The sequence below is a fragment of the Dysidea avara genome, chromosome 5, assembly GCF_963678975.1.
Source record: "Dysidea avara chromosome 5, odDysAvar1.4, whole genome shotgun sequence".
NCBI classification, from domain to species: Eukaryota; Metazoa; Porifera; class Demospongiae; order Dictyoceratida; family Dysideidae; genus Dysidea; species Dysidea avara.
In genome coordinates, this window is record NC_089276.1 from 20,728,913 (window position 1) to 20,756,848 (window position 27,936).

General features: G+C 37.0%; 1 protein-coding gene across 1 annotated transcript; it reads left to right on the plus strand.

Annotated features, from left to right (window-relative positions):
* The first annotated feature begins 85 nt into the window (after positions 1 to 85).
* LOC136255097 (sacsin-like) lies at positions 86 to 25,962 on the plus strand. The gene is made up of 4 exons (XM_066047817.1): positions 86 to 200; positions 4,682 to 4,818; positions 10,794 to 11,052; positions 13,328 to 25,962. The coding sequence occupies exons 1-4, from the start codon at positions 194 to 196 to the stop codon at positions 25,960 to 25,962; spliced, it is 13,038 nt and encodes a 4,345-aa protein (XP_065903889.1). The 5' UTR covers positions 86 to 193.
* The last annotated feature ends 1,974 nt before the right edge of the window (positions 25,963 to 27,936 follow it).

The following is a 27,936-nucleotide window of genomic DNA, read 5'->3' on the forward strand; positions in this document are numbered from 1 at the left end:
CGCGCAATTGGAAACGGCTGCTTCTACGAATTCGTGAAACTGCGGTGCTTCTACCTTCTTGCATAAAAGGCATGAGAGTCTTAGTTCTACATTTACATATAGTAAGCCGTGTTGTGAGTTAGTCGCTAGAAACCCAGTAGCCGAGAATATCAACGTCGCGAAGCAGAGTTTCTGTACATCTCACATCGCCAGCATGGCAGGTACGTCAGTACGTGTGACATATTTACATTGAGTCGTAGCTATTATCAGTGCAACCCGCAGAAAGTGGGAACGTGATGGCATGATCTATAGTCTCATACTACTTTTTTCTTGTGTATGTGTGTGCAGTTATGTGTGTGTGCGGTCGGGATCTGGTACACGCCCACACCGCTCAAAAAACTGAGAAGAGGTCACAGTAGTGGTCTAGCTACGCGAGACTAGTGGCTTGGGACCGTTCCAATCCGTCAGTAACTGTTCCAACGAGGCTATACACTCAATCCCTGGTATTCTATAATCATACAAGGGGGTGGCACTCCAATATATCCTGTACTCTGATCTTCATACAAGAAATTTGCATTTATTTATTAATTTCCATCAATGTACAAACTCAGATATGAGTATTGTCATACATGTGGATTTAAGTATGAGTGTAGATTATAAAGTCTCTCTTTGAAAGTTCAAGTTGTAAATCTGGTGATAAAGTATTCCATAATTTGATCGCTTGTGGAAAAAAAAGGAATAGGCGTATACATTCACTCTACAGGGTAGATGTCGAGTTTCTCGGTATGTTCTCTTAGCTGTAACATTAATTGTAACAGTAGGTACATCTACCAAGTTGTTCATAATTTTATACTATCATAAAAGTTCTCAAGGTGTTGCATCTACTTTCTAAAGTGGGCCATCCAAGTATACTAATCATTTCTGATACACTTGCATACCTATCAAACCATATCTAGCAGCATGTCCTTGTACCAGTTCTATTGCCTATACATTACATTTGTGGTATGGTGACCAGGCTACACAGGCATATTCTAACATTGGGTGAACAAGCATCAAGTAGAATGGTGCTTTAACATCTGGTGAGCACTTCTTAAGATTACGCTGAAGGAACCCTTTCACTCTGTTTGCCTTATTTACGTTGCAAAATCATATATTGTATATGTTAACTGTGTGTCACAAGATCTTCTTTTATGGAAACCATGTTGCTCCACACATGAAATATTATATTACTGGTTGAGTAGGTCAAAAATAGTCTCACGTGGCCAGGTCTCTTTTTCTTGGCACATGCAGCGCTTATCAATTATAATTATAAGCGCCTGCTCAAAAAAGGGTCTGATCCAGAATCAACACGTAAACTCGTTTTCACACCCAAGGTAGAGCTCGGGATGTTTAATCAACTTTCGTCATAAAACATATACTTCCTTTTAAATTTCAAGCCACATACACAATGGAAATGCCATGAGCATTTACAAGTAGAGACACTGGGGCTGGTTTCCTTAGGCTGAAAATGACACGGGTTGATTCTTTACTCAGTTCACCTTTAGCCTTTTCATTTTCACAAGGAATCGATGCATGACCTTTTCAACCGTACAAAAACAGCCTCAGCGTCAACTACCAGCAATCGTTCATGGCATTTCCAATGCATACATAGCTTGAAATTTAAAAGGAAGTATACGTTTTATGACGAAAGTTGATTAACACCCTGAGCTCCAGATTGGGATGTGAAAATGAGTTTACATATTGATTCTGGACCAGACCCTTTTTGAGGAGGTGCTTATAATTATAATCAATAAGTGCTGTGCAGAGAAAAAGAGACAAGTTCATTTGTAAAGTGCATACCACAATTGATACTTTTAGAATTAGAACATAACCATAATTTTACAAAAATTTACAAAAGTTTGGTCAAGAGTCAAGCACGGATTTTAGTGTAAGTCAAGGGTCAAAGCTTATTTTTCAAGTTTGACCACTTTGACCGAGGACAAATATTGGAGTACAGGGTATATTGGAGTGCCACCCCCTTGTGGTAGTAGTTATGTATTGTACTTGTGTGGTGCTTGATGGCCTGCAAATTAGCAGGTCATGGTGGGTTTGTAGCATCCTTCCGAATGCACTTGTTTGTAACAACTTTTAATGAGGCTGTACTATATTGACACAATAAGCCAAGAAACTTAGACAAAATATACTGTAGATGAAAAAGAAATAAAAGTGGCACAAGAGCAGATCCTCAACCCGAACCACTCAGCTACTGCTGCCAGCTACCTGCTTATAGTCTACTTCTTTCAAACCTTATGAATCTGGGTCAAGAAGGGATGTCATACATATAGTAGAAGGAGGAACCATGCCTAGTAAAGAAGAAATCAAAGCTAAACACAACCCTAATTGTATGCTAGCTAACTAAGGTTTGCCTGTTGTTCTTCACCATGGGGCAACTGCATTAAATTTTGTTAACAAGCAATTTTCTCAATAAGTTATGACAGTGGCATACCTTTCGGGCCTTTTCAATTCTTGCCACAAGGACTAACTGTGCTTTCTGGCTAATAGCTTGAGTTCAGGGCCTAGGCTATGTCACTGCTCCCTTGGGTGACCACCTTGTACACTGTCTAATTACTCCTCCAGCCAGTGGAGTATAATAAATGAAGTGATAGCTATACACCTGTATATTCCCACAAATGTGATTGGAATTAGTTGCCGGGGGGGGGGGGGGGGGGGATCAAAGTACAGAGTCCGTACTGGTTGTTTATACTGGAAAGTGAGCTCATGAATGCGGACCATAGAGGGTAGTCAGAAAAGGCGGATACGGTCGGACACGGACATTTTCAAAAAGCATTTTTACATTTATATAACAGTTATTTTTCATACCTAATGCTGTTTTTACAGCAGTCTTCGCTTCCAGACCCACTTGTCATTGCGCTTATCCATTTATAAGCGCATGTGCGAAGGACTATACCAGCACTCCACAGCATTCCAAAGACCATATTATTGTTATACTCATGCTCTAAAGTCTAATACAGAGTTATATAGTTGTAGAAATTAGCTTATATGCCATGTAACTTAGCTTAGCAGGCCAAATCCACAATCTTACGCCTTTTAGTATAAGGCGCAGGCGCTTATACCAAGTGGAGGGTTTCAAGGACTTGGCCTACGAGATTAGGTTGGGACATGCTATAGATTAATCTCTATGACTCTGAATTAGATTTCTAGAGCATGTATACAACACTATATGGTCTGTAGAGTGCTAGTGTATCCTTTGCACATGCGCTTATATATGGATAAGCGCTATGACAAGATCGACTCCTGAGCCTGGAAGCGAATGCTGCTGTAAATACAGTGTTAGGTATGAAAAATAACTAAATGTAAAAATGCTTTTTGAAAATGTCTGCCCGCATCCGTGTCTGACTGTATCCGCCTTTTCCAACTACCCAACCATAGATACATTGTACATGCACCAATAGCATGCAAAGAAGTCAATACTAGTATATATGACCTTAATAGGAGACTATTTGTACAAGCATCAAGTTTCACCACAAGTCTAATATGGTATTATGGTATGCAGATGTCATCTGATGCAAATTGCAACAGTGATTCTCTTCATTCCACAACCAGTGGCAATTGTATTGGGAGGAAGTATAGTAAAGTATTACAATTATGAAATAGATTAGGACCCTATGAATTGTTTAAGGCAACACATGACTGGTAACTCCTTTATGATAGAAAAGTTTTCTAAACATTCATAAAGATTCAATGAGAATACAATAGGTACATTTTCTGTTTCAAATCCATTCATATTGTATAGAGATGGATGTCTGAAATTCAAGTTTAGATAAAGGTCATATATTTAATAGAATGCCAGTTTTCTTATTTTATGCACATATAAATCCTCATAAATTCTCATGAAATGTGTTATACTGCAACTATAGACTATGGCTTAGTAGTATACCATTGTAGTATTGAGCTTGTCTGTATTAACCCTGTTGTTAGCTTAGCTGAGAATTACTAGAATGTTACAGGCATCAGTAATACAGTTGTGTAAGTGGCAGCTGTGTCAATGTGTAACATCCAAATTGTTACTGTGCTAAGGAGAGTTTGATTGACATAGTTGGGTATTCTGGTGGTTGAGTAAAACCAGTTGTAGGAGGTTGGATTTTGCTTTGAACTCTTGCAAGACTTTGGTGATATCACTATGGTCAGTAAAATGATTTGAACATTTCCTTGCCATGACTTTTAGATGGTGTGCTACACGTATGGTGCCTTCCTCTTTCTATATCTTCAATGCCATCTTGTATTATCAGGAATGTGTATTATATATCCAGTCTCATTTAAATTGTCTCCGGTAGATCACTGTGTGAGTGGTGTCCTTTAGGCATTCATGTCACCCTGCATTCATGTGCCTTTAGGTTGAGTAACTCAGATGGTTTGGACAATGGCATGCTGCCATGTTGATTGCACAACTCTCAAGAACTTGTTGCATTCACTACTTGTTGTTCATCACAACCATCCAGGATAGTCGATGGCTTAATCTTCTAACACTATATTTTAATAAGATGCAATGTTCATCTTACAGTTATACATGCGTACATACATGCATACATACCATACTGCTACAATTTTACTGTACACATAGACTGGTATCATTTCTAATTGTACAGTACATTTTACAACACTAGAATATTGTTACTGTATGAACTAATACCTTTTACCATAGACAATTCTGAAAAGGGCTCTGATAGCAACTCTGATGAGGACTCTGATGAAGAAGGTTATTTTGGTCAAGAACAAGTACCACTCACAGATGAGATTAGAGAAATTCTTGAAGAATATCCTGATGGTCAGATCTTTAAAGTAAGTACCAACTAGCTATATTATTGTTTGTTTGTTTAAGAATTCACACATATATTTAGTATCTATCTCCGTGCATTTAGTCTACACTATTCAGCCTTGCATGCCCATCAAATTTAAAAATGCTCTCTAGTGAGGACTCAAGTGTAGTGTATTCAAGCACACCATACATACGGTACCACTCAAATGCAATGTCATCTTGTGAGAGTGCAAACAATTAAAATGCTTGCTAATTACAGGGCATGGCACCCGTTTTGCTCATTAGTATTCATCCCAAATGCATGGATGAGAGACTAATACAGCACGAGGCAAAGCTGAATGCTGTATTTGGCTCAAGATGTGTTGTAAATCACACTCTCACAAGGCAACGTTGTGCTTGAACAGTACTGTATAATCGAGAGCATAGTAAAGCATAGTGAGTAGGGTTTTCAAGGGTTTCAGGAAATCCCCATTGAAATTTAGATTGCTAAGCATTCTTCAGAAACCTCACACACTAGTATAAAAGTGAGTGAGTAACAGCACGTAGTATAGATGGCATATGAGCTCTCTTGAAGCTTACTTTAAAACAATTGAGATACTCTGATAGAACAGTCAACTAGACTCTAATAGAGATATCAATGTATTAACAAATTTTGTATTAATGTGTTTATTGTTGGGAAATGATGTGATGTGTTGAACTTCAATGTTTTTCTTTGAAGTAAAAGTATTGCTAGACATGACATTGTAGCATCTGATGTGCTGATGCAAAATTGCATGAGTGATGCTGCTAATGCTATAATGCTGTAATTCTTATACTGCTAGTCTACAACATTTTTAGTCATGGCAATTGATGCACCTCCTGCATTATTATCATACAGTATACTTACTTGAGTGTATGAGCACATCCTTGATATACTAATTGTAGTTAGAAATCAAACTAATGTTTTGGTTGTTTACCAGTTATTCCATAGTTGTCAATGGTTCCATGTTGTTGAAACTGGATTGGTCAACCAGGTCACATTTTTGTCTGGGTTATCCAGGCCTGACTGACCGACCGACGGACTGACTGACTGACTAATACTTTTAGACAAGCGTAACATGATAAAATCTGGTGATATGGGCTTGAGTTTTTCACTGTTGGACATCACTCCAGCCTGATAGGAGTTTTTTACATACTACAGTACCAACAATACATGCATCATGGACTTACCTTTGTCTCCTTTGGTGTTCCATTTCTCTTTGCTGACAGCTTGTGGGATGGCTACTCTATGTTTGTAATGTGAATAATACATTATTCCCATAGTGACTGGATTAATTGTGAAGGAATGTTCTATAATGCTGTTTTACGGGCTGAACATAGCTGAAAACAAAACATAATGGCCACTTAGAACTTTTCAGTAATTGATTGTGGTACTTGCTAAGATAAAAACATTACATCTGCCTTTTTTGTTTCTTTTGGTGTGCAGTACAGTATGCATGCACGCACATATTCAATAGTCATCAAGACACACGGTAGTGTGTCGTGCTGCCCAAGAAGCCGGCGCGCCACACTGTGAGTATATTGACAGGAAGAAAGAAAACGTCATTTTCACACTTTTGTATCTCGGTGATACCTTATCCGATTGACACCAAATTTACTGCCGAGTTGCCCACCAGCTAGGGGAGTCTACATTCCAGGTTTGAAGGAAATCACTCAAACCATTTCCGAGATATGAGTGGCCAAAGTTTCGTTTTTTTTTCTTCGTTTTTTTTTCTTCTTCGTCTTTTCGCACACTTGCAAAAATCGCTATAAAACGCAAACACGTGTTCCGATCGCCTTGACATTTGGCACACAGAAAGGGAGTCCAAAGGCGAATCCTAGCATCAAATTTGGTGCAAATCCGAAGAATGGTTCAGGAGTTATGACCGACTATTCGTGTAAAATAAGATCGATATGTTGTCATGCCTACAGGGTAAACCGCTTCATGGAATGAGTTGAAAATTGCTATGTAGATGGAGTAACCATCGTAGGAGTGCCTTTTGGTGGTTTGAAAGCAATCGAAATTAAGACCACGGAGATATGACACAAAACCCAACCTGTGTCACAATTACGCGATCGATTTTTAGTAATAAAAAAGTATTAGTTTTTACGCCTACTAGGCAAACCGCTATGAGCAATGAGCTGAAAATTGGTGTATAGCTGGAATAATCTTCATAGAAAGTCCTTGCAGTAGTATAGAAGAATTGGATTACAAACCACTGAGTTATGGTTCGAAAGCCAACTCCGTGTAGCAAATGCGAGATCGAGATACTCTAATAGAACAGTCACCCTAATAGAGCATTCAGCTAATTTATTTACTCCATTATAGAATTCTATTACATTACAAGTTATTCTGTAGGGACTTCAGCTGCAAACAGTTAATGTTATAGACAGTTCAGCAAGAAGCAAGTCACCCTGTGGAGAGTTAAACTACAATTATATCACTGTAGAGATTCAGAACATTACAAGTCACACTGAAGAGAGTTCAGCTATAAGTAAGTCATGCACCCTGTAGAGAGTTCACCTACTATTAAATCACTATCTAGAGAATTCAGCTACACACAAGTCGCTGTGCAGAGAGTTCAGCTACAAACAAATTACCCTGTAGAGAGATCAGCTACAAACAAAACACTTTGCAGAGAGTTCAGCTACAAACAAATCAATCTTTAGAGTGATCAGCAACAAACAAATCAACTTGTAGAGAGATCAGCTAGAAACAAATCAACCTGCAGAGAGATCATTTACAAACAAATCAGCTTGTAGAGAGATCAGTTACACACAAATCAACCTGTAGAGAGATAAGCTAGAAACAAATTACCCTGTAGAGAGTTCAGCTAAAACAAATCAACCTGCAGAGAGATCAGCTACAAACAAATCACCTTATAGACAGTTCAGTTACAAACAAATTACCCTGTAGAGAGATCGACTACAAACAAATCATCCTGTAGAGAGATCATCTAGAAACTAGACACAATGTAAGGAGTTCAGCTACAAGCAATACACCCTGTTGAGATTTCAGCTACAAAAAAATCAACCTGTAGAGCGATCAGCTAGAAACAAATCACCCTGAAGAGAGGTCAGCTACAAAAAATCACCCTGTAGAGAGATCAGCTAGAAACAAATCACCCTGTAGAGACTTCAGCTACAAACAAATCAACCTGCAGAGAGATCAGTTACAAACAAATCAGCTTGTAGAGAGATCAGTTACACACAAATCAACCTGTAGAGAGATAAGCTAGAATAAGTTACACTGTAGAGAGTTCGGCTACAAAGAAACTACCATGTAGAGAGTTCAGCTGCAAACAAATTGCCCTGTAGAGAATTCAGCTACAAACAAATCACCTTGTAGAAAGATCAGCTAGAAGAAGTTACCTTGTAGAGAGATCGACTACAAACAAATCATCCTGTAGAGAGATCATCTAGAAACTAGACACAATGTAAGGAGTTCAGCTACAAGCAATACACCCTGTTGAGATTTCAGCTACAAAAAAATCAACCTGTAGAGCGATCAGCTAGAAACAAATCACCCTGAAGAGAGGTCAGCTACAAAAAATCGCCCTGTAGAGAGATCAGCTAGAAACAAATCACCCTGAAGAGAGGTCAGCTACAAAAAATCACCCTGTAGAGAGATCAGCTAGAAACAAATCACCCTGTAGAGACTTCAGCTACAAACAAATCACCCTGTAGAGAGTTCAGCTAAAACAAATCAATCTGCAGAGAGATCAGCTACATACAAATCACCATATAGATAGCTCAGCTACAAACAAATTACCTTGTAGAGAGATCGACTACAAACAAATCACCCTGCAGAGAGATCAGCTACACACAAATCAACTTGTATAGAGATCAGCTACAAACTAGACACAAAGTAAGGAGTTCAGCTACAAGCAAATTACCCTGTAGAGAGTTCATCTACAAACAAATCAACCTGTAGAGCAATCAGCTAGAAAAAATCACCCTGAAGAGAGGTCAGCTACAAAAAATCACCCTGTAGAGAGATCAGCTACAAACAAATCATCCTGCAGAGAGATCAAATCACCTTATAGAGAGTTCAGCTACAAACGAGTTGCCCTGTAGAGAGATCAGCTACAAACAAATCAACCTGCAGAGAGATCAGCTACACACAAATCAACTTGTAGAGAGATCAGCTACAAACAAATCACCCTTTGGAGATCAGCTAGAAACTAGACACAATGTAAGGAGTTCAGCTACAAGCAAATCACCCTGTAGAGAGTTCAGCTAAAACAAATCAACCTGCAGAGAGATCAGGTACAAACAAATCACCTTATAGATAGTTCAGCTATAAACAAATTACCATGTAGAGAGATCGGCTGCAAACAAATTAACCTGCAGAGAGATCAGCTAGAAACTAGACACAATGTAAGGAGTTCAGCTACAAGCAAATCACCCTGTAGAGATTTCAGCTGCAAACAAATCACCCTGTAGAGAGATCAGCTAGAAACTAGACACAATGTAAAGAGTTCAGCTAGAAGAGGTCACCTTATAGAGAGTTCAGCTACAAAGAAACCATCATGTAGAGAGTTCATTTGCAAACAAATCACTCTGTATAGAGTTCAGCTAGAAAAAGTCACTTTGTAGAGAGTTCAGCTACAAAGAAACCGCCATGTAGAGAGTTCAGCCTCAAACAAATTACCTTGTAGAGAATTCAACTACAAACAAATCGCCCTGTAGAGGGATCAGCTAGAAGAAGTCACCTTGTAGAGAGTTCAGCTACAAAGAAACCATCATGTAGAGAGTTCAGCTACAAAGAAAGCACCATGTAGAGAGGTCAGCTAGAAGAGGTCACCTTGGAGAGAGTTCAGCTACAAAGAAATCACCACCTAAAGAGTTCAGCTGCAAACAAATCACCCTGTAGAGGGATCAGCTAAAAGAAGTCACCTTATAGAGAGTTCAGCTACAAAGAAACCATCATGTAGAGAGTTCAGCTACAAAGAAATCACCCTGTAGAGAGTTCAGCTAGAAGAAGTCACCTTGTAGAGAGTTCAGCTACAAAGAAACCATCATGTAGAGAGTTCAGCTACAAAGAAATCACCATGGATGTAGAGAGTTTAGCTGCAAATAAATCACTTGTAGAGAGTTTAGCTGCAAACAAATCACCCTGTAGAGAAATCAGCTAGAAGAGGTCACCTTGTAGAGAGTTCAGCTACAAAGAAACCATCCTGTATATAGTTCAGCTATATTTTAAGTCACCCAGTAGATAGATCAGCTGCTAAAAAATATCCTGTGGGGAATAATGGGCATGTAATAAATATATGTATATAATTTGTATAATTACTAATAAAATCAAAAATAATTGAAGTATTAAAAATCTTCTGTAAGTTCTTTTCTTCTTCCTGTGGTAAATAAAAAAACACATGGGTTAAAAAGCCCCAAAGCCAGCTATAGGCCGGCTTTGCAGTATACAAATACAAAAAGAAGTGATATCTAATCAAAAACAGCCAGGCTGTAAAAAAAGGTGCGGCCCCCAAAAAGGCCATGGTGAATCTTGGCACAAAATTCACCTGAATTGTCGTTATTAAAATTTTTACCATTAACCTACCATCACAGCCATTTCTTGGCCGCCACCTTGGATTTCACATCTTTTTTCACCATGGCCTTTTTGGGGGCTGCACCTTTTTTTACAGCTTGGCTGTTTTTGATTAGATAATATGTTACAAATAAAAAGAAACAAGTACAAGGAAAAATTATGAATTTTAAGTTTAATTAGGGATCACAAAAAAGCGGTAAAACCAGGAAAGTCACCTACACCTGAAGATACTAGTGGACATTTAATCCCTAATTCAGCAATAGGTATGGACTGCAGCAGGGATTAACATCCACTGCTGTCTTCACATGTACGTGACCCTCATCATTTCAATACTTTTTTTATATGATCTCTAATCAAACTTAACTTCACCTCATTTGTGCCATGTAACAATACATTATAGTTTTTGAATGATCAATGTATTACGTACTGCAGGAAATTATTCAAAATGCTGATGACGCAAAAGCCACAGAGGTGAAGTTCTTCATCGATGAGAGATCACATGATGAAAACAACCTGCTACATTCTTCACTGGAAAAGTTCCAGGGACCAGCATTGTTGGCATACAATAATGCAGTGTTTACTGAGGAAGACTGGACTAATATACAGAAACTGAAACGAAGTAACAAACGCTCTGATCCATTCAAAGTTGGAAAGTTTGGAATTGGATTCAATTCAGTTTTTCATGTTACAGGTACATATATAACTGTTTTTGTATATGTGATTTTTAGTGTTTGCTTTTTGTATTGGCCAAGGTACACAATTGTTCTTTTTCTAATAAAATCTTTGAACTCCCCTACTAGTAGCTTCAACATATCCGACCATGTTTGCTTCAACAACAGTCGTACCAGATCATCCAGCAGCAAGTTATGCCACAGAAATTCTGACAATGTAATTACAGCAAATTCATATTTTTACAGAATCCCTAGATTGTGGAATGCATTACCTATCATTGACTTATCCCTTTCCCTCCCTACTATCAAACATAAACTTATTATTTTTTTATGGAATCATTTTACAAATACTTTTGACACTAACAGTAATTGTACTTTACATTTTTTATGTCCTTGTAGGAACTGTAGTAAGCTTCCCCACTCATGTAACTTTAATATTTTGTAGTTGTACTGTACGTAAGTAAAGTTTAGTTGTAAATAAGTAGCTAAGTAGTTAATTAATTTAAGGCAGCTGGCACTGGTGGCTAGCTGACCCTCAGATCATGTAATTTCCCTTTTTGATTTGTCTAATGTTCTGTACTTGTGTTATTTGATCTGTAAAGCATTAATAAATAAATAAATTATAGTGTGTCAAGTGGCCATATGAAGCTGGTGCAAATGTACAACAGACCAGCATTGAAACCAGGTTGGGTAAACCGGATCATATTTTGTCCAGGTCATCTCCACTTATAAAGTATCTGAGCCTGACCATGGATTGGTCACATGTGAAATAAATCATTTAGTTTGATAATGTGAGAATTAACATGTCATATTGTAGTCCTGGCCAGCTTCTTTCATGAGCCATACCCATTTATTCGGATTGTCTATATACATATAAGTTATGAAATCATATCAGTAAGGTATGTTGCAGTCTATAAGTACACAGAAAGCCACATCTGTTGCTGTTTGCAGGTTTAATTACGTGTAGCCACTTCAGTCATACCTATCATAAGCAAATCATCATAGTAGGGATCACAAAGGAGTGGGTGTGGCCCATGAAAAAACACCACCCAAAAACCAGCCTCACTTTTCCCTGACGATGATGAGACAGTATTGGTTAGGTAAAACTAAATCCAAGCAAGTCTTCAGATCAACCCAAAATGCTTTCAACAAGTAGCTACAGAATTTTAAAATAATTATTAAACGGACTTTTCTAATGACTGACTGAGAAACTGACTGACTGACTGATGCCTTCAGACAAACGTAACTCGATAACAGCTAAGGTTACAGGCTTGCTTTTTCACTGTTTGATGTCACTTCGGCCTGAGAGGTGCCTTATGAAAATCACATGCATTCTTCATGAATTTACCAGTTTCCTCCTTTGTGTCCCATTCATCTTTGCTTACAGTGGAAAGTGTCAATTTGGCAGTAGCACGTGATGGCTTCCCTTCAAAACAGAAATCGTCTGTATTTTTCATAGTGGCTACTTTGATTACAGAGGTGCCTTTTGAACAGTTCTTGATTCGTACTGCTGTGTAACGGGTTGAACATAGCTGACAATGAAGCGTAATGGATACTTCACTTTTCAGACAATAACTGATATAACTGGGGCGCATCCATTTCTTTCTTATGATGCAGTATGCTGGGTGCTTTTTGAACAGTTCTTGATTCATAATGCTGTGTAACACGTCTAACATAGCTGACAACGAAGTGTAATGGATACTTCACTTTTCAGAAGATAATTGATATAGCACCTTCAGCACTTGTGCTGTAAAGTGTTAATAAATAAAAATAATACGTGCCCTGGTTTTAGCAGTCCTGGTCACATATACTCTTGATAGTAGACATGAGTTATAAATTTGTGCAAGCCTAAATTTCAAAGTAGAATGCATAAGTACAATGGGAATATTGTTTAGAATAATGCGCTGAGTAATGTTAACAAGTCCATTACACCTCTTAGTAATTAGAACTGCACTTGCTGTCCAGTTAAATGCCCATGTGTTGCCAATGTTACAGGTGTGTAATTGCCATGTTTTGCATTGCCTCAGAGACAGGGATCTATTGATAAATAAACAAGGATCTATAGAAATTCTGTACCTAATTAATGAATTTGAGTATTTCATCTTGCTGTCATCAAAGTACAGCAGTTTCATCTTCTAATAGTACATACACCCTGTATGTATGCCAGTTCTATGGAGGTATTACATATCAGTATCCTGTGGTTTATAGTAATAGCCTATAAAATGCTATGCACTAAGTGTACTGATTTTTAAGTTCTGAACTCATGCGTATTATCTACATGCTTAATTTCTCTAGATGTTCCAGCTATCATTAGTGGAAAATGGCTGTGTTTCATGGATCCACAGAAGAAAATGTGGAGAGGTGACCCTGGCCATAAATACAAGCTCACCAACAACTCACCAAACTACAGTGATTCATTTTCACCATTCAAGTTTGCAAACAACTGTAGCCTGGGAGAAGAGCTACACTATAAAGGAACTCTTATTCGATTTCCACTTAGAAAAGAGCCTTCGGGCCTTTCTGATAAGCTATATACTATACCAAAGCTTAAAGAGCTTTTAAAAGCTCTCAACGATGATGCTGCAATCTTGTTATTGTTTTTAAGGTATGTAGAAAGAATTGAAGTGTTTACAATTGATGCGAACAGCTTGGTAACTAAAATTTTTAGTGTTGAAATTGACAAAGCTAGTGAGTGCCAAAGAAGGCAATTAAAACTTGCCTTTTTAAGTGAAGTAGGGAAATACCATTCTAATCCTAGTTCACCATTACCTCACCTACAGTATGAAGCCACAATTACTGTACATGACGTTCAGGTAGGAACACACTGTGAATGTCAGTGGATAATTATGCACTGGGTAGGGTCAAGAGATAAGGATGTTATAAAAGCATCGAGTAAGGTATCTAGTCTTCCTTGGATTGGGCTAGCTGTGCCCCTCACATTGCAGTGTTCCAGCAGATTGTTTTGTTTTCTTCCTCTTCCAGACAGTAAAGAGGTTAACCCACCATTACCACTTTGTGTTCACGGTACCTTTGGGTTGAATAAAGATCGTCGTCATTTGAAATGGATAACCTCTGATATGAAGAATGACGATGGCGCATTGTGGAATAAAGTTTTGTTTTCAGATATTCTTCCATCTTGCTATGCAGAATGCCTCAATCTTTTAAAAGAAAAGTGCAATCCAGAAATATTTTATTCTTTTTGGCCATGTGTATCTGTTGTTAATACTACCAACTGGAATATCATTTTGCATCCGCTGTTGTCACTTTTGTTACAAGGTCAATATTTTTGGTCAGAGAATGGTAGGTGGGTAGGGCTAGACTCATCAGTGTGTGTTGTACCACAGGTGAACAGTAGCCAGTTTCCTAAAGTTGTTATTGATGTACTCATTAAGTGTGGTAAAACAGTAGTGGTGCTACCTGAAAATGTTTGGGATGCAGTGAAGTTTTTTAACAAAAGCTCTTACCCATTTGCCACAATAACTCCATCAGCAGTAAGACAAACTATTAGAAGTATTTCTCAGAGCTACTCAAACCTAAGCAAAGCAGAAAAATTCCAGCTGCTACACTATTGCTTGGAAGACAAAGATTACAGTAATCTTAATGGCATAGTCCTGCTTCCTACAGTTGTTAACACTTTTATAGCATTTGGTACTGACCAATCAGCAGTTAAAATGTATGTTTGTGATAAGCAGTTTTTGGACACAAAATTGTTAGCTAACAACAGTTCAACCTTGGTCAATGTAGAAGGTGAGGATGTCAGGTTGCATGATAAACTAATAGAAGTAGCTAACAGTAGGTATACACAACTTCACATCTTGAAACCTGAAAGTGTTGCTGTGTTACTTAAGCAAACTTCACCATTCCAAAATGGATGGTGTTGCTATGGATCTGCTGGTGGTTTCTATAATGAGAATTGGTTGAAAACATTTTGGAGTTGGGTAAGTGCAGATAGCCTGTCATTTTTTGTTAACATCCCACTTATTCCCGTGTGTTTTGGAAAAGATGATAATGGTTTCAAGGTTGTAGAATTGAACTATCAAGAAAACACACAAGTATTTATCTGTAACCAGAGTGCAAGTTTGTTTTTCTGTGAACTGGTTACTGCTGGGGAAAAGTTGGGTTGTCATGTGACATCTTCAGAGGAATTCGCATTTCTGGATTGTTCTAAACTCAGTGGTTATGTCCCACAACTGTCACAATCATTGCTTTTAAATGTTTCACACGCGAATCTTGAGAATATTTTCTTTTCACAAGAAGAAGCCACAGCATTAAGACAGTTCTTGTTTTACCACTCAATCAACTTTTCCTTGAACGTAGGACAAAGATTGGTAGCATTAAAGCTAAATATTTTTACTATTGTGCAATCCAATGCTCTAACATCTTTAAAGAATGCTACAAATGTACTCAAAGAAAACAAAAGCATGGTTATAGTAGTCCTAGAACCAGAAAGCATAAGGAAATATTTACTATTTCTTCCACCCATCATAACATGCGAAAGAAACATCACTGAAAACCTGCAACCCATGCTACCAGAAACTTGTTGGTTTCCCACTAAACTGCAACTTATTATTAATGTTATTTTCTTTGCAATTGAAAATAAACAACTGAACAAAGCAGGCATAGTGAAGGTAACTTCTATGTTATTAGAGCCCAATGAATATTACAGTTTGGTTATCACATCAGATGGTGATTTGTTATTTAACAAACTGAAACTGCTCAAGTACTTGCCAACTAGTGATGATGATAATGATAACTTATTCTCACCATGTGAAGTGTATGATCCTACGGATCATGTGGTGAAGGAATTGTTTGAAGGTCAAAATGTATTTCCTATTGCTCCATTTTCAAGTGCTCACTTCCCTATTTTAAAACAGCTTGGTATGAAGGATTGTAATACACTAAGTTCATCAGATATTATCAGAGTTACTGATATTATTTGTTGTGAAACTGACACTCAAGCTAAAGTAAAACGAGCTAATACTCTTCTAAAATTTCTTTCTTCTCCCACTGGTAACAGGTTGCTAAACGAGTACTATAATAATGTTCCACTAGATCAAACCCTTCGTTCTCTACAATGGTTACCTGTTATTACAACACCACCTAAAGGTTATCCTAAATGTCTTAGTTGGAAAGGATCTAGTGGTAGTCAGTTTGTGTTTGCTCAAAGTTTACATGCCAGTAGTTCACCAGAAGAACACAAGAAACTTCCTAACTTGATAGGTTCACAGATGAAGATTCTTCAGTATGAGGGGACACTGTCAGTAAAGTTGATAGCATCACTAAATATTCCACAAAGTGTACCAGTAGATGCGATGATTCTGCAATTACTGGATTTGATCGATCACAATACACATATAGAAAATAATTTCCTAAAAGAAAATGTAAAACAGTTGTATTCTTACCTCCAACATGCAGCCCAGCAAAATCAAATCAGTCAATACTGGCTGTTATTAAGTCAGTCAGAAGTAGTACAAGTCAGTGATAACAAGTTTGTACTACCTAGTGTAGTGGCTTGTTCTTTTGATCAGCAGAGTGAAACTGTAGGTACATTGGAGCCTTACTGGTATATCCTACCACATCATCTTCAGCAGTACAGGCCTTTATTCCAATATATTGGTGTCAAGGAACAGATTACGGTTTCTGATGTTTTGTCAGTTCTCGAAACAATTTCTTCTTTGCCAAATGATGATAATAATTATGATGAACAAAATAGTTTCATTACCAAAGTATTGAAGTGGGTTTGCTACAGTTTTACTAGTGAAGAAATTCAAGATCTGCGTGGTGCAATTTTTGTGCCAGTTAAAAGTGGTGATAATCAGTTAATTCTTAAACCAGCTGATCAAGTTGCTTGTCTGGATGAAGACTTACAATGGCTCAGCGATAACAAAGAGGCACTCGGTGATATTATGCAAGATTATTTCTTAGTCCATCCTTCCATTAGTTATAATATGTGCTGTACACTTGAACTGAAGCCACTCAACACAATGATTGCTAATTCTGAAGAATTTGGTTTTGAACAAGCTGGTCAGTCTGAACCACTCACTACTCGTCTTAACAGAATACTGAGGGAATATAAAGACACTAGTGTGATTCAAGAGTTGTTACAAAATGCTGATGATGCAGGAGCTACGGAAGTAGCACTATTTTATGACACAAGGGAACATGATAGTAGCCATCTTTTCTTTCCTGGAATGGCTAACAGCTATGGTCCTGCACTATTGTTCTACAACAATGCTGAATTTAGTGAAGAGGATTTTGAAAACATAAGAAAGATAGCTGGAGAAACCAAGATGAATAAACCACTAAAGATTGGAAAATTTGGAGTTGGATTTTGTTCTGTTTATCACATAACAGATGTTCCTTCATTTGTGAGTGGAGAAAATTTTGTAGTGTTTGATCCCACACTTCAGTGTCTTAGCAAAGAAATCAAAAGTGACTCTAACCCCAGAATAAAGATAAATTTCAATAAGCACTTTCTTCTGAAAAAATCAAAGCAATTAAATCCATATGCTGGGATATGTGGTTTTAATCCTTGCAAAAATTTTGAAGGAACCTTGTTTCGATTTCCATTACGCTCAACCAGCAGTGAAATTAGTGATAACACTTTCACAGAATCAAAGGTGTCTTCTATTATTGGCAATATGAAACTGTACAGTTCCAAGCTATTGATGTTTTTACACAATGTAAAGAAGATATCATTTTATCTTGCAACTGATGATAGTATCACTAAAAACTTTGAAGTAACAATAACAAAGCAAAATTTAAACAACAATTGCAGTTTGCTAACAATATCTACTGAGTTAGCACCTAATAAAGGTAAAGGAGAAAACTCAGTCTGGTTAGTTACAACAGATACAAAATCACTACAAACAAGTTTCAGAGAAAAATGTCATGGTACATCTTCCGTGTCTATAAAGTTATTGCCTAGTATTACACCTAATCAATATCATGTAGCAGATATTACAGGAGAGTGTTTCTGTTTTTTACCACTAAACATTGAGACTGGACTACCAGTTCATGTTAGTAGTAATTTTGCAGTCACCACCAATCGTCGTGGAATATGGAAAGCTGACAATGCTGTTACTGCAACAAAGGAATCAAACTGGAATAAAATGCTAATGGAAACTGTTGTGGCTGAAGCCTATCTCAAGCTTCTCTTTTATTTGCAACGAATGCAGCAAGTTGGGTATATTGTTGATTATAATTTTCATAGTCTTTGGCCCATTGGTTTGAGGGAAATTAATCCATGGGAAATCCTGGTCAACAAGATCTATACAGCTATTTTATCCAATCAATATTCCTTATTTTATTCAGAAATCACTACACAGTGGTACAAACTTCATCAGTGCAATTTCTTGTCTAACAAAATATTGGCTGTTGGAGTTGGCTCTAATGATACTATCTTACAATCATCATTGTATCATGTGGCCACTGTTCTCCACTTACCAGTAGTCAACCTACCAAACAGTTTGTGGAGTAAGTTCTGTGTCTATCCAAACTTCTTGTCACAAGTCATCAATGAAGGGAAATTTATCAGACACTTTTACCGTGACCAGACATTGTCAGTGGTCTCAGCAGAGGCTAAAACTGAGATAGTTACAGCATCTCTGATAACTTATGCCAAAAACACACATGACAATGTGCTGCCAGAATTATTGAAGAATACAAAGTGTATCCCATGTAGCCCTGATGGAAAGATATTTAAAAAACCACTACATCTTTTAGATCCTACTTCCAGAATGGGTAAACTGTTTTTGCCCGAAGATGGCATGTTCCCTGATTTAAAATTTCTGCAACAAAACAATATTCTAATTACATTACTTGCTAAAATTGGTCTGATGCAGACTTTATGTTGGGATATAGTGATTGACAGAGCAAAATGTGTACAGAGTTGGTATGACACGAATAGTAGTGAAGCTTTAGGTCGCCTTCTTGTATTAATTGAATGCATAGAGGAAAATTCTAAAGGAAAATTTCTATCACATCGTATAACAAATGAGTTGCAAAGCATTCCTTTTCTCCCAGTTATGCAAAAACCACAACATTATCCCATCAGTTGGAAAGGAGACTCTATAGTAGGACATTTGTTACCAGGTCCTAAACTAACAAAAGTATCAGAAGGTTATTTAAGTGTAAATGCTGTACACGCATGTGGTTCGCAGGTGGCTATCCTTGATACGCAATTTCTTTCTTCACAATACCACCGTAGACTACTGAATTACAAAGTGCAGAATATACTAGGCATCAAAAGTGACATTGGCTCAATTGATGTAATGAATCACTTCAGTGATCTATTAACATGGTTTCAGGCATGCTCTGATGATGGAATAGATGAAGAAGTGTTGAAGAATGTAAGTACTATTGTCATGAGTGTCTACCAATATATTAACTCTAAACTGTCTTTCCCTGATCATGAATTACGAAAACATTTGATTGTCTTAAAAGATAAACCATGTATATGGATCACAGATAAATTTCTAATACCATCCTGTGTAGCAATTAACTGGAAAATGGATGGTCCATACTTATATAAATTACCAGATGGTCTGTCAAGATTTAGAGCACTTGTTAATTATCTAGGCATCAAGGCCAACTTTGCTACTGAAACATATCTGAATACACTAAATAAAATGAAAAATGATTACAAACATGGCAGCCTACCGGAAGACTGCCAAACTGTAATTAGACTTATTTTACCTCAGCTTCAATATGCTACTGTCAATGCAAACCAACACCTGTCTTTGCCAGATGAAGAGTTTGTTCTTAGGAGCACCGAAAACTTGAAATACAATGATGCACCATGGTGTGATCCTGATGAAGAGTATGTATATTGTCATGAGTGTGTTGAGAGGACTACAGCAATACGTCTTGGTGTAGAGCCTATGAGAAGTGCATTGCTACAAGATCATGAAGATGATGTAGAGGGTGAAGAGTTTGGACAGTGGGAAGATTTGACACAGCGACTTAATAACATTTTAAGGGATTATCCCAGAGACATCACCTTCCTAAAAGAAATTCTTCAGAATGCAGATGATGCTGGTGCTACAAAATTGTACATCACCCTGGACAAGCGTAAACACAATCACCAAAAAGTCATTTCAGAAGAATGGAAAGAATTACATGGGCCGGCTTTGCTGTTTTGGAATGACTCAACATTCAGCAAAGAAGATTTTTTAGGTATTCAGAAACTTGGACTTGGCAGTAAATCAATTGATGCTTCCACAGTTGGTCAGTATGGTATTGGGTTCAATGTTGTATATCATTTTACTGACTGTCCTTCGTTTATTACTGCTGGTAAACTCTGTATACTTGACCCTTATCATTATTACGTTGCTCATGACAAGAGGAAAAGACCAGGGAAAATACTCAAGAACTTGGAAAAGTTGTGGCAGAAATTTCCCGATATGAAATCTTCTTACCTTTTAAATGATTTAGGTGATACCCCAAAAGAAATTAAAACAAAGGGTTCTCTTTTTCGGCTACCACTAAGGCAGAATATCAAACATCATATGATTTCTAAAGAGGTAATATTAGTAAAGACCCTTGAAAAAGAATTAAAGGAATGGATGTCACAAGTATCAGAGGCCCTTTTATTCTTGCATCACATTAGTGATGTGAAGTTCTTTATAATAGATGATAATGAGTCAACAAATGATTTTAGTTGGAGTGAGGCTACTTTATTTCACCATGTGCAGAGTACTAAGGGGGAACAAAGAGTAATCAAGCAATCACAAAATGGCAATGCAAAGTTAGTGTCCTACCCAATGACTCTGAATACTAAAGACCACCATGTTACAGAATGGATAGTTCAACTTGGAAAAGGTAATGTTGAAGATGAAAATTTTGATTGGAATAGTATTAGACCACCAAATGTGGCATGTAATCCTCATCACGGAATTGCTGCACCAGTAAACACTGAAAATTTTATGGGAAAATCATTTTGCTACCTTCCTTTGCCAGGAATGACACGATTACCAGTACATGTACATGGACACTTCATATTGCATTCTGATCGTCGTGGTCTGTGGGTCAGTAGTAGTACCAAGAATACTTCTTCCTATGGCTTCTTTAGTATGCATACAGCACTTCCTGATTTAAAGGCACTATGGAATGACTTTATGATTAAAGCTGTTGGTGTTTCATATGCTTATCTACTACTCGATATTGCTATTAGAATGCAATCACCCATTTCCAGATCAACACTGTTGAAGTCATACTATAATTATTATCCCTTATTGACTTTTTTGACTACCAATCCTTGGTCATATCTTATCAAGTACTTGTACTTGACCTTAAGCAGACTCAATGCCCCCATTTTAGCCAAATTAACAAAGTGCTCTAGCTCAAAGATTGAGACTAGTAAGTTACCAAAAGTGGACAGTGACACTGAATGGTTTACTGTAACTTGGTACAAACTACTAATGCCTAACTCCAGAAATGAATGCTATTTTAATGATGAAAATTTGCCTGTGGTTGATGTGCTCATTTCGATTGGTATGAACATTGTTGATACACCAATGTTTATTTACAAGGAGTTTAAGAAGGCCGATGACAAGATACAATTATCTGTTGTGTCAAGAGAATCAGTTGTCAATTACTACATCCAATTTTGCAGCCAAATTTTAAATGGTAATATGCTGCCTTGTGCTATCTCTTCTACACAGTTCATTGACATTAAAAATATTTCTGTGTTACTTCAATATTTAATGCAATATTGTACTTTTTCCAAAGAATGTATTAGTGACAAGAGATTTGTAAGTCTTGGTCTTATAGTAACAGTAGATGGGAATTTACATTCCTTGTCAGATGGTAAAGGAATTGTTTCATCCAATAGCTGGAGATCATTTCCAAACAGTAAACAATGTTTTATCCACAATGATCTACGATTGTGTTACCCAGCACAGAGCCCATACTTATGTACATCCAACCTTAAAAACAGTGATCACTTCAGATGTATTTTATCAATAATTCATGATAACTATTCATTTTTAAGTGATGAAATAGATTCTACATTGATTAGAAATGTGTTGGACTGCTTAGCTAATGATCCAGTTTTCAGTGTGTATTGTAATGAAATCCTGAGCCTATTTGCATTGCTTCCAGCATCAAACAACCAATTCTATTCCACACGGTCTGATATTTTACCTCTGACAAGAACTTCAGGGACATCTTACTATGACTTGGGGAAGGTTACAGCACTAATGATTAAACTTAATGTACCTTTACTTCAGCATGAGGTAGTAGGAAACATTCTTGATAAAATTAAACTCCAACTGCCCAGTGTGAATAATCCACAAGACATCCTTAAAAGTCTGTACTTGATCAGAAAAGAAGAGAACAATTTCGTACAGCTTACTAAGCAAGAATTATCCGTGCTGTTCACAGTTTTCAAACAAATTCCATATTCTAATGAAGATAATCAAAGGTATATAAGGCATCTTCCAGTTTTTACCACTGTTAGTAGTGAGTTGGTTATGCTTGCTTCAGCTAAAATGGTATGGATTTGGAATGACAAAGAAGTTTGTACAGCTGGTATAGACCAGTGGATTTCTTATGTTCCTAGAAATGTATTATTTTTAAGTCCAAATGCACCATGGGCCTGTATAAGGCATGAAGCAAAAAGTTTGCAAATGTGCTCAATTAATCGATATGATGTTTACTGCAATTACATTTTTCCAAATTTCCATTCTCTTGAACCAGGTGTTCAAATGGCCCATCTAGAATTTGTCAAAGAAGAAGTTTATCCAAACTGTAAGCATGTTTTGATGTATGGGTATCTTCACACCAGCAACATACAACATAAGGTACAGTCATTTGTTTCAGTTTTAAAAGATCTTCGTTGCATTCCTGATGACTGTGGACATCTACGTGCTATAAGAAACTTTTATGATCACGACAATCACATGTTTAAACTATTTTGTAGTGAATCATCCTTTCTGCCTACTAAATTTAGGGCACAAGATTGGCATGAGTTTTTTGAATATTTTGGATTAAGAATGATGCCTGCAGTAGAAGAGTTTGTGTCTTACTGCAAAGGACTACCAAGGCTTGGTAGTGTTGCTACAATTAAAAATGCTTCCCTAGTTTTGTTGAGAGCATTGCTGTGTTCACCTACAATTGGAGATGACAAATACAAAGCTCTGAAATCTAACGAGTGCACTAGAAAAATCTCAAACATTCCAATTGCTGTCATAGAAGAAGTGGAAGATTTGAATTGCATTAAAGCACAAAGAATGGGGGAACAAATAGTGAATGATGGGCAAAGTATCATGCATTTAGCAAAATTGTCTGGTTCAACTATAGTGGACAACAAGCACCTATTGTGGACTATTAGGCCACTAATAAATCTACCTTTGGACTCAGATTCACAAAGACTCCAAGACTGTGGAGTAGTGCAGTCACCATCATTGGAAGATGTGATTGCCAATTTAAAGGGTTTATCATCAACTGTGTTTGCAAATGATTCAAGATTTGATAAGCATGATGTAGGACCTATGGCTGATAAAAGTGGTCTCTTACCAGAAGTGGTAGTAACAATGCTGAAGTGCATACAAACCAAACTAAATAAACAGCAGCAATCACCAGAAGCTGTTTGCAAAAAGTATGACTTGACAAATACAAAATTTTTACCAGTTAAGCTGTTAGCTACTGATTCTAAAAATTATGTTTTGGTAAAACCTATCCAAGTTCTGTACATCAAACCTACTTGGCAGCCGTACTTAAAACCTGTCATTGATTCTTCACACATAGTTCAGTTGTACCCATATTTACATCCTCTTATTAAAGAAGCACATGAAGTTATCAACTTCCTGTCATACACTGGTGTCCGAGTTTCTCTTGACTTTTCCCATATTCAGTTTGTTTTGCAGATGGTACAAGAAAAGTGTCAGAACAGCGTGGTTGATGAAAATATTAGACGTGTTATAGTCAAAGCTACAGACGAGCTAATCAAACTACTTCAACAGTGTGAGAAAAGAAGTGTGGCAGCTCAATACTTGAAGCCACTATATCTTCTTAGCCAAGATGATAAGCTTGTTGAATGTTCAAAGCTGATAGTGTATAATATTGTTGGGCATCAACAATTCCCACCTCCTGCTGGATATGCTTACTTAAATCCACTAAGGAATGACTATCAAATTAGAAGTAAATTACTTTCAGAACTTTTGCCAAAAGAGCTTGGATTAAAGAGCTTAAAATCAATGCTGGAGTATGACATCATAGACAGTGCACAAGCAGAAGAGGTATTTCCAAATGTATCTATCATAGGAGATATATTGCTTTCCAAAGAATTCATGTCAGGTATAGAGTTGCTTGCTAGAAGCTACAGTAGTGACGGTAAAACACCTTCATCAGTAACCAGAATACTAAACAATTTTCAACATGGTCTCTCCATAAAGCATTTTAACAAATTTAGAGTTCGGCCTAAAATAAAGATAGGAAATGAAATTATTACCCTGAACAACACAATCAGTGACCAATTGTATCTTCTACAAAAGTCTACTGGACCAGGTCAGCAATGGATATTGAGCTTGAAAAATGCTAATAAAATATACCCTCCTGTTACTTTTTCAGACCTTGCTAAAGAACTGTGTTCAAGGTTACAGTTAAAATCAATTAGTTGTTTTGAAGTTGCTAGTAATGACGGTCCAGATCTGGTTACGTTTGTATCATTACTGATACAATGTCAATCAATTCCAAAAGTAGTAAAAGTTATTCGTTCCACAGTTCCTGACAGTTTCAACAGTGTCATGTACATATCCCCCGAGGTAACTACAATTCCTAAATTGAGTGATATCATTCCTGAACGCTGGCACCATAGACTGGATCAAAATATATTAAATCTGTTTAGGCCTGAAGAATGGGTGGGATATGAAACTGAAGATGGAACTGTTGTGTATGCACAAGTTTTATATGAGATTGACCAGGAAACTGTTGCTCAGGTAGTAAACAACTTTCAGAAGATGATGCAACGTAGATTTATAATAACCACCGGAAATGATGACCCACTAGAAGCACATGTTTTGGAACTTTACAAGTTCATTCAAGAATCTACCAAAAAGTTTTCAGTTAATCACAACACGGAGGTGGAAATTCATGACAGTTCTACTAAATCTAAACAAACCCAACATGTGATTGATTGCAAAGTTATTAGGGCTGCTGTAAAAGCTGCTTTTGCTTTACCAATTGAGCAACGAAACAAAGCAATAAAACGCTTGTACTTGCAATACCACCCTGATAAAAACCCTGACAATCCAAATGCAACGGCTCAATTTCAGTTTTTGAAAGAGGAGATTAAAAGAGCTGAAAAAGAACATCAAGGACACAACACTCATGAAACTGAGAGAAGAGAGACTTATAATGATCAACAGTCCAGTCCACAATATAGTACTTGGTTTAGTCAATGGAACCAAACAGCTTCTTCACACAATGAGTTCAGATCAAGAGATACTGGGAGAACCCCAGAAAGGGGAGCATTCACATTTAGTGGAATGAACATTCCTATGCCCCGCATAGATCTTGAAGAAGCTAAAATTTGGATTGAACAAGCTGGATATGATTACGCTGCCCTCTCTGTACTTGTAACTGCCTCCTATGAAAAAGTATCTGCCGCAGCTTGTTTTATGTGTCATGAAGTGGCAGAGAAATCTCTGAAGGCTGGCATGTATGCCAAATGTGGTGTAGGCCAAGTCAGTTTGAACAATCACAACCTTGCATTACCAGCACATGCACTAGTGCAGTTAGGATGTCCAATTGATGTCAGTGATGCCCATTCCTTAGAAAGATTCTATTTGGATACTAGATTTCCAAATCGTTACAATCCATCAGCTGTTCCTGGTAAGAAGTTTAACAGTGCTATAGCCAAACAAGCTTTTGAAGCTGCTACTAGAATTTTCATAACCATGCAGGAAATGATATGTGGAACATTATAACTACACATTTTCACTATGCATACACCATACTACGGTGTGCACGTTTTACGAATGAACACTATTGGATATTTATGTGCACTATGTTTTACTTACTATGATCATCAATTTTTGTGTTGTAAACATGTACATACTATATATGATGTCACATCTGTATTTGAGGATACCAGTACCTACCACTGCAAAGAATAGATTGGTGATAAAAGATTTGCATCTGTTAGAGATACAACAATATATTGCGTATCGTATCGTTTAAGCCAATATCGCTGTATCAATACAAAGTCAATTCATATCAATATATTGTGTATCGCGATATATCGACATATTGTGGCTTGTTATCATGGCTGACAATCAAATTATTGTACATTGTACGTGGTTAAACTGAATAGTATGTAATGCTCAAAGAACAAATAGCCAACTTATTTCTCTTAAATAACAGAAAACAACATTAAAAGACAACACAGACCATTGCTTAGACTCCACTTTGTATCATGTAATATATCACTGTATTGTGATACACCAGAGGCAATATATCGATGCGTCTACACACTGTATTGTTGCAACTCTAGCATCTGTATAACTACATGCACAGTACATTAAGGGGAGGTGGGTGTGTTCTAAGTAGTTTTAACATAGATCCATAATATATGGATTTATTTTGGATGATTGACTTAATATCAGAAACTCATTGAGCATAAGCCACAATGCAGTAAGGTATCTTTCTGGAGTGTAACAAACATCATTTCACAATGCTGGGAGCAAAAGCAGTACATAATAATTATTCATACATACTATAGATTATTCATCACTACTGGCACACTGAGCATGGTTTCATTGTATATAGTGCAATACAATATAATAATTATTATGTTCCCTTTGTCACATGTGGGGTAGCTAATTACATACTTGTGAGTTTGCCAAAAGTCAGAGAATCTACCGTATGTAGTTATCATAATTCTTAGTATAAAGTAGTGAAAGAACTATTGTTAATTGCAATCATGTATAAGTACTGTAATAGGATGTCTGACTGTGGTATTCATTGTAAAAGAGAAGGGGTAAAATAGCACAAGGTGAAGCTGACCACTATTTCCTTCCTGTTTAAAATGTTTAAATTATCATAACTATAGCTGTTCTATTACAAATAAATTTGACAAACATGACAACTGTTACTAAGCAACAAAAATTCTAAATAACCACTGTAAAAGGCTAATCACACTTAACAATCCTGGCTTACAGTAAGAATTGCCATATGTGGCATGATTTAGGACCAAAATTTTAACTAGAGAATTGCCACTGTTGCTATGCTATAAGGCATTAATCACACTACGTAGTTGTCAAATTGGACATATGCTCACACCACAGTATTTTAGCCACTTAAATTAGCATTTTTGTCAAGGGACTTTGACTAACAAGTAATTCTAGATCTAATGGCTAACCACTTGATGTTTTTCAAAATAATGGATCAAGGTGAGGTTATAACACATTCACTTGTCAGATTAATTAACATTATAGAAAGGCATTTTGTTTGTGTGTCATCATCATGATGTCATAGTGAGTGACTCATCTGATATCAGTTGATTTTAAGGGTAGCTATTATATACACTATATATAGAGGACTTGCAGCATGACGTAAATCATCATAATTGCTAAGCAACTGCAGCTGTTGGCCATGTTTCAGGACAGTGTTGTGGCTGAAAAGCACTTTCTCAGGATTTGGTACAGGCTGTAATGAAGTGAATCAGTGTTGTGCTGTAAATACCACCCAGCTCGTTAAAAAAGGTGAAGAAGTTAGAATTGGTGAATAATGTATCGAAATTTAATTAGCCACCTATTTCACAAAGCCAATGATAAGATTTTCTATTTTGAAACCAACCCCACTTCCCAGTGCCACTATACCCAGCACTTAATGAATAAATCTCATTACCTTCATTCTGACCCAATAAGCACCATAGAAAGTTAAAGTTGTCCCAAAACATG

Bases quoted from the DNA above. Each gene is read 5' to 3' on its own strand.
- LOC136255097 (XM_066047817.1), top strand. The intron at 4,819-10,793 runs GTAAGTACCAAC...TACGTACTGCAG, and splicing joins CTGATGGTCAGATCTTTAAA to GAAATTATTCAAAATGCTGA. The intron at 11,053-13,327 runs GTACATATATAA...TAATTTCTCTAG, and splicing joins TTCAGTTTTTCATGTTACAG to ATGTTCCAGCTATCATTAGT.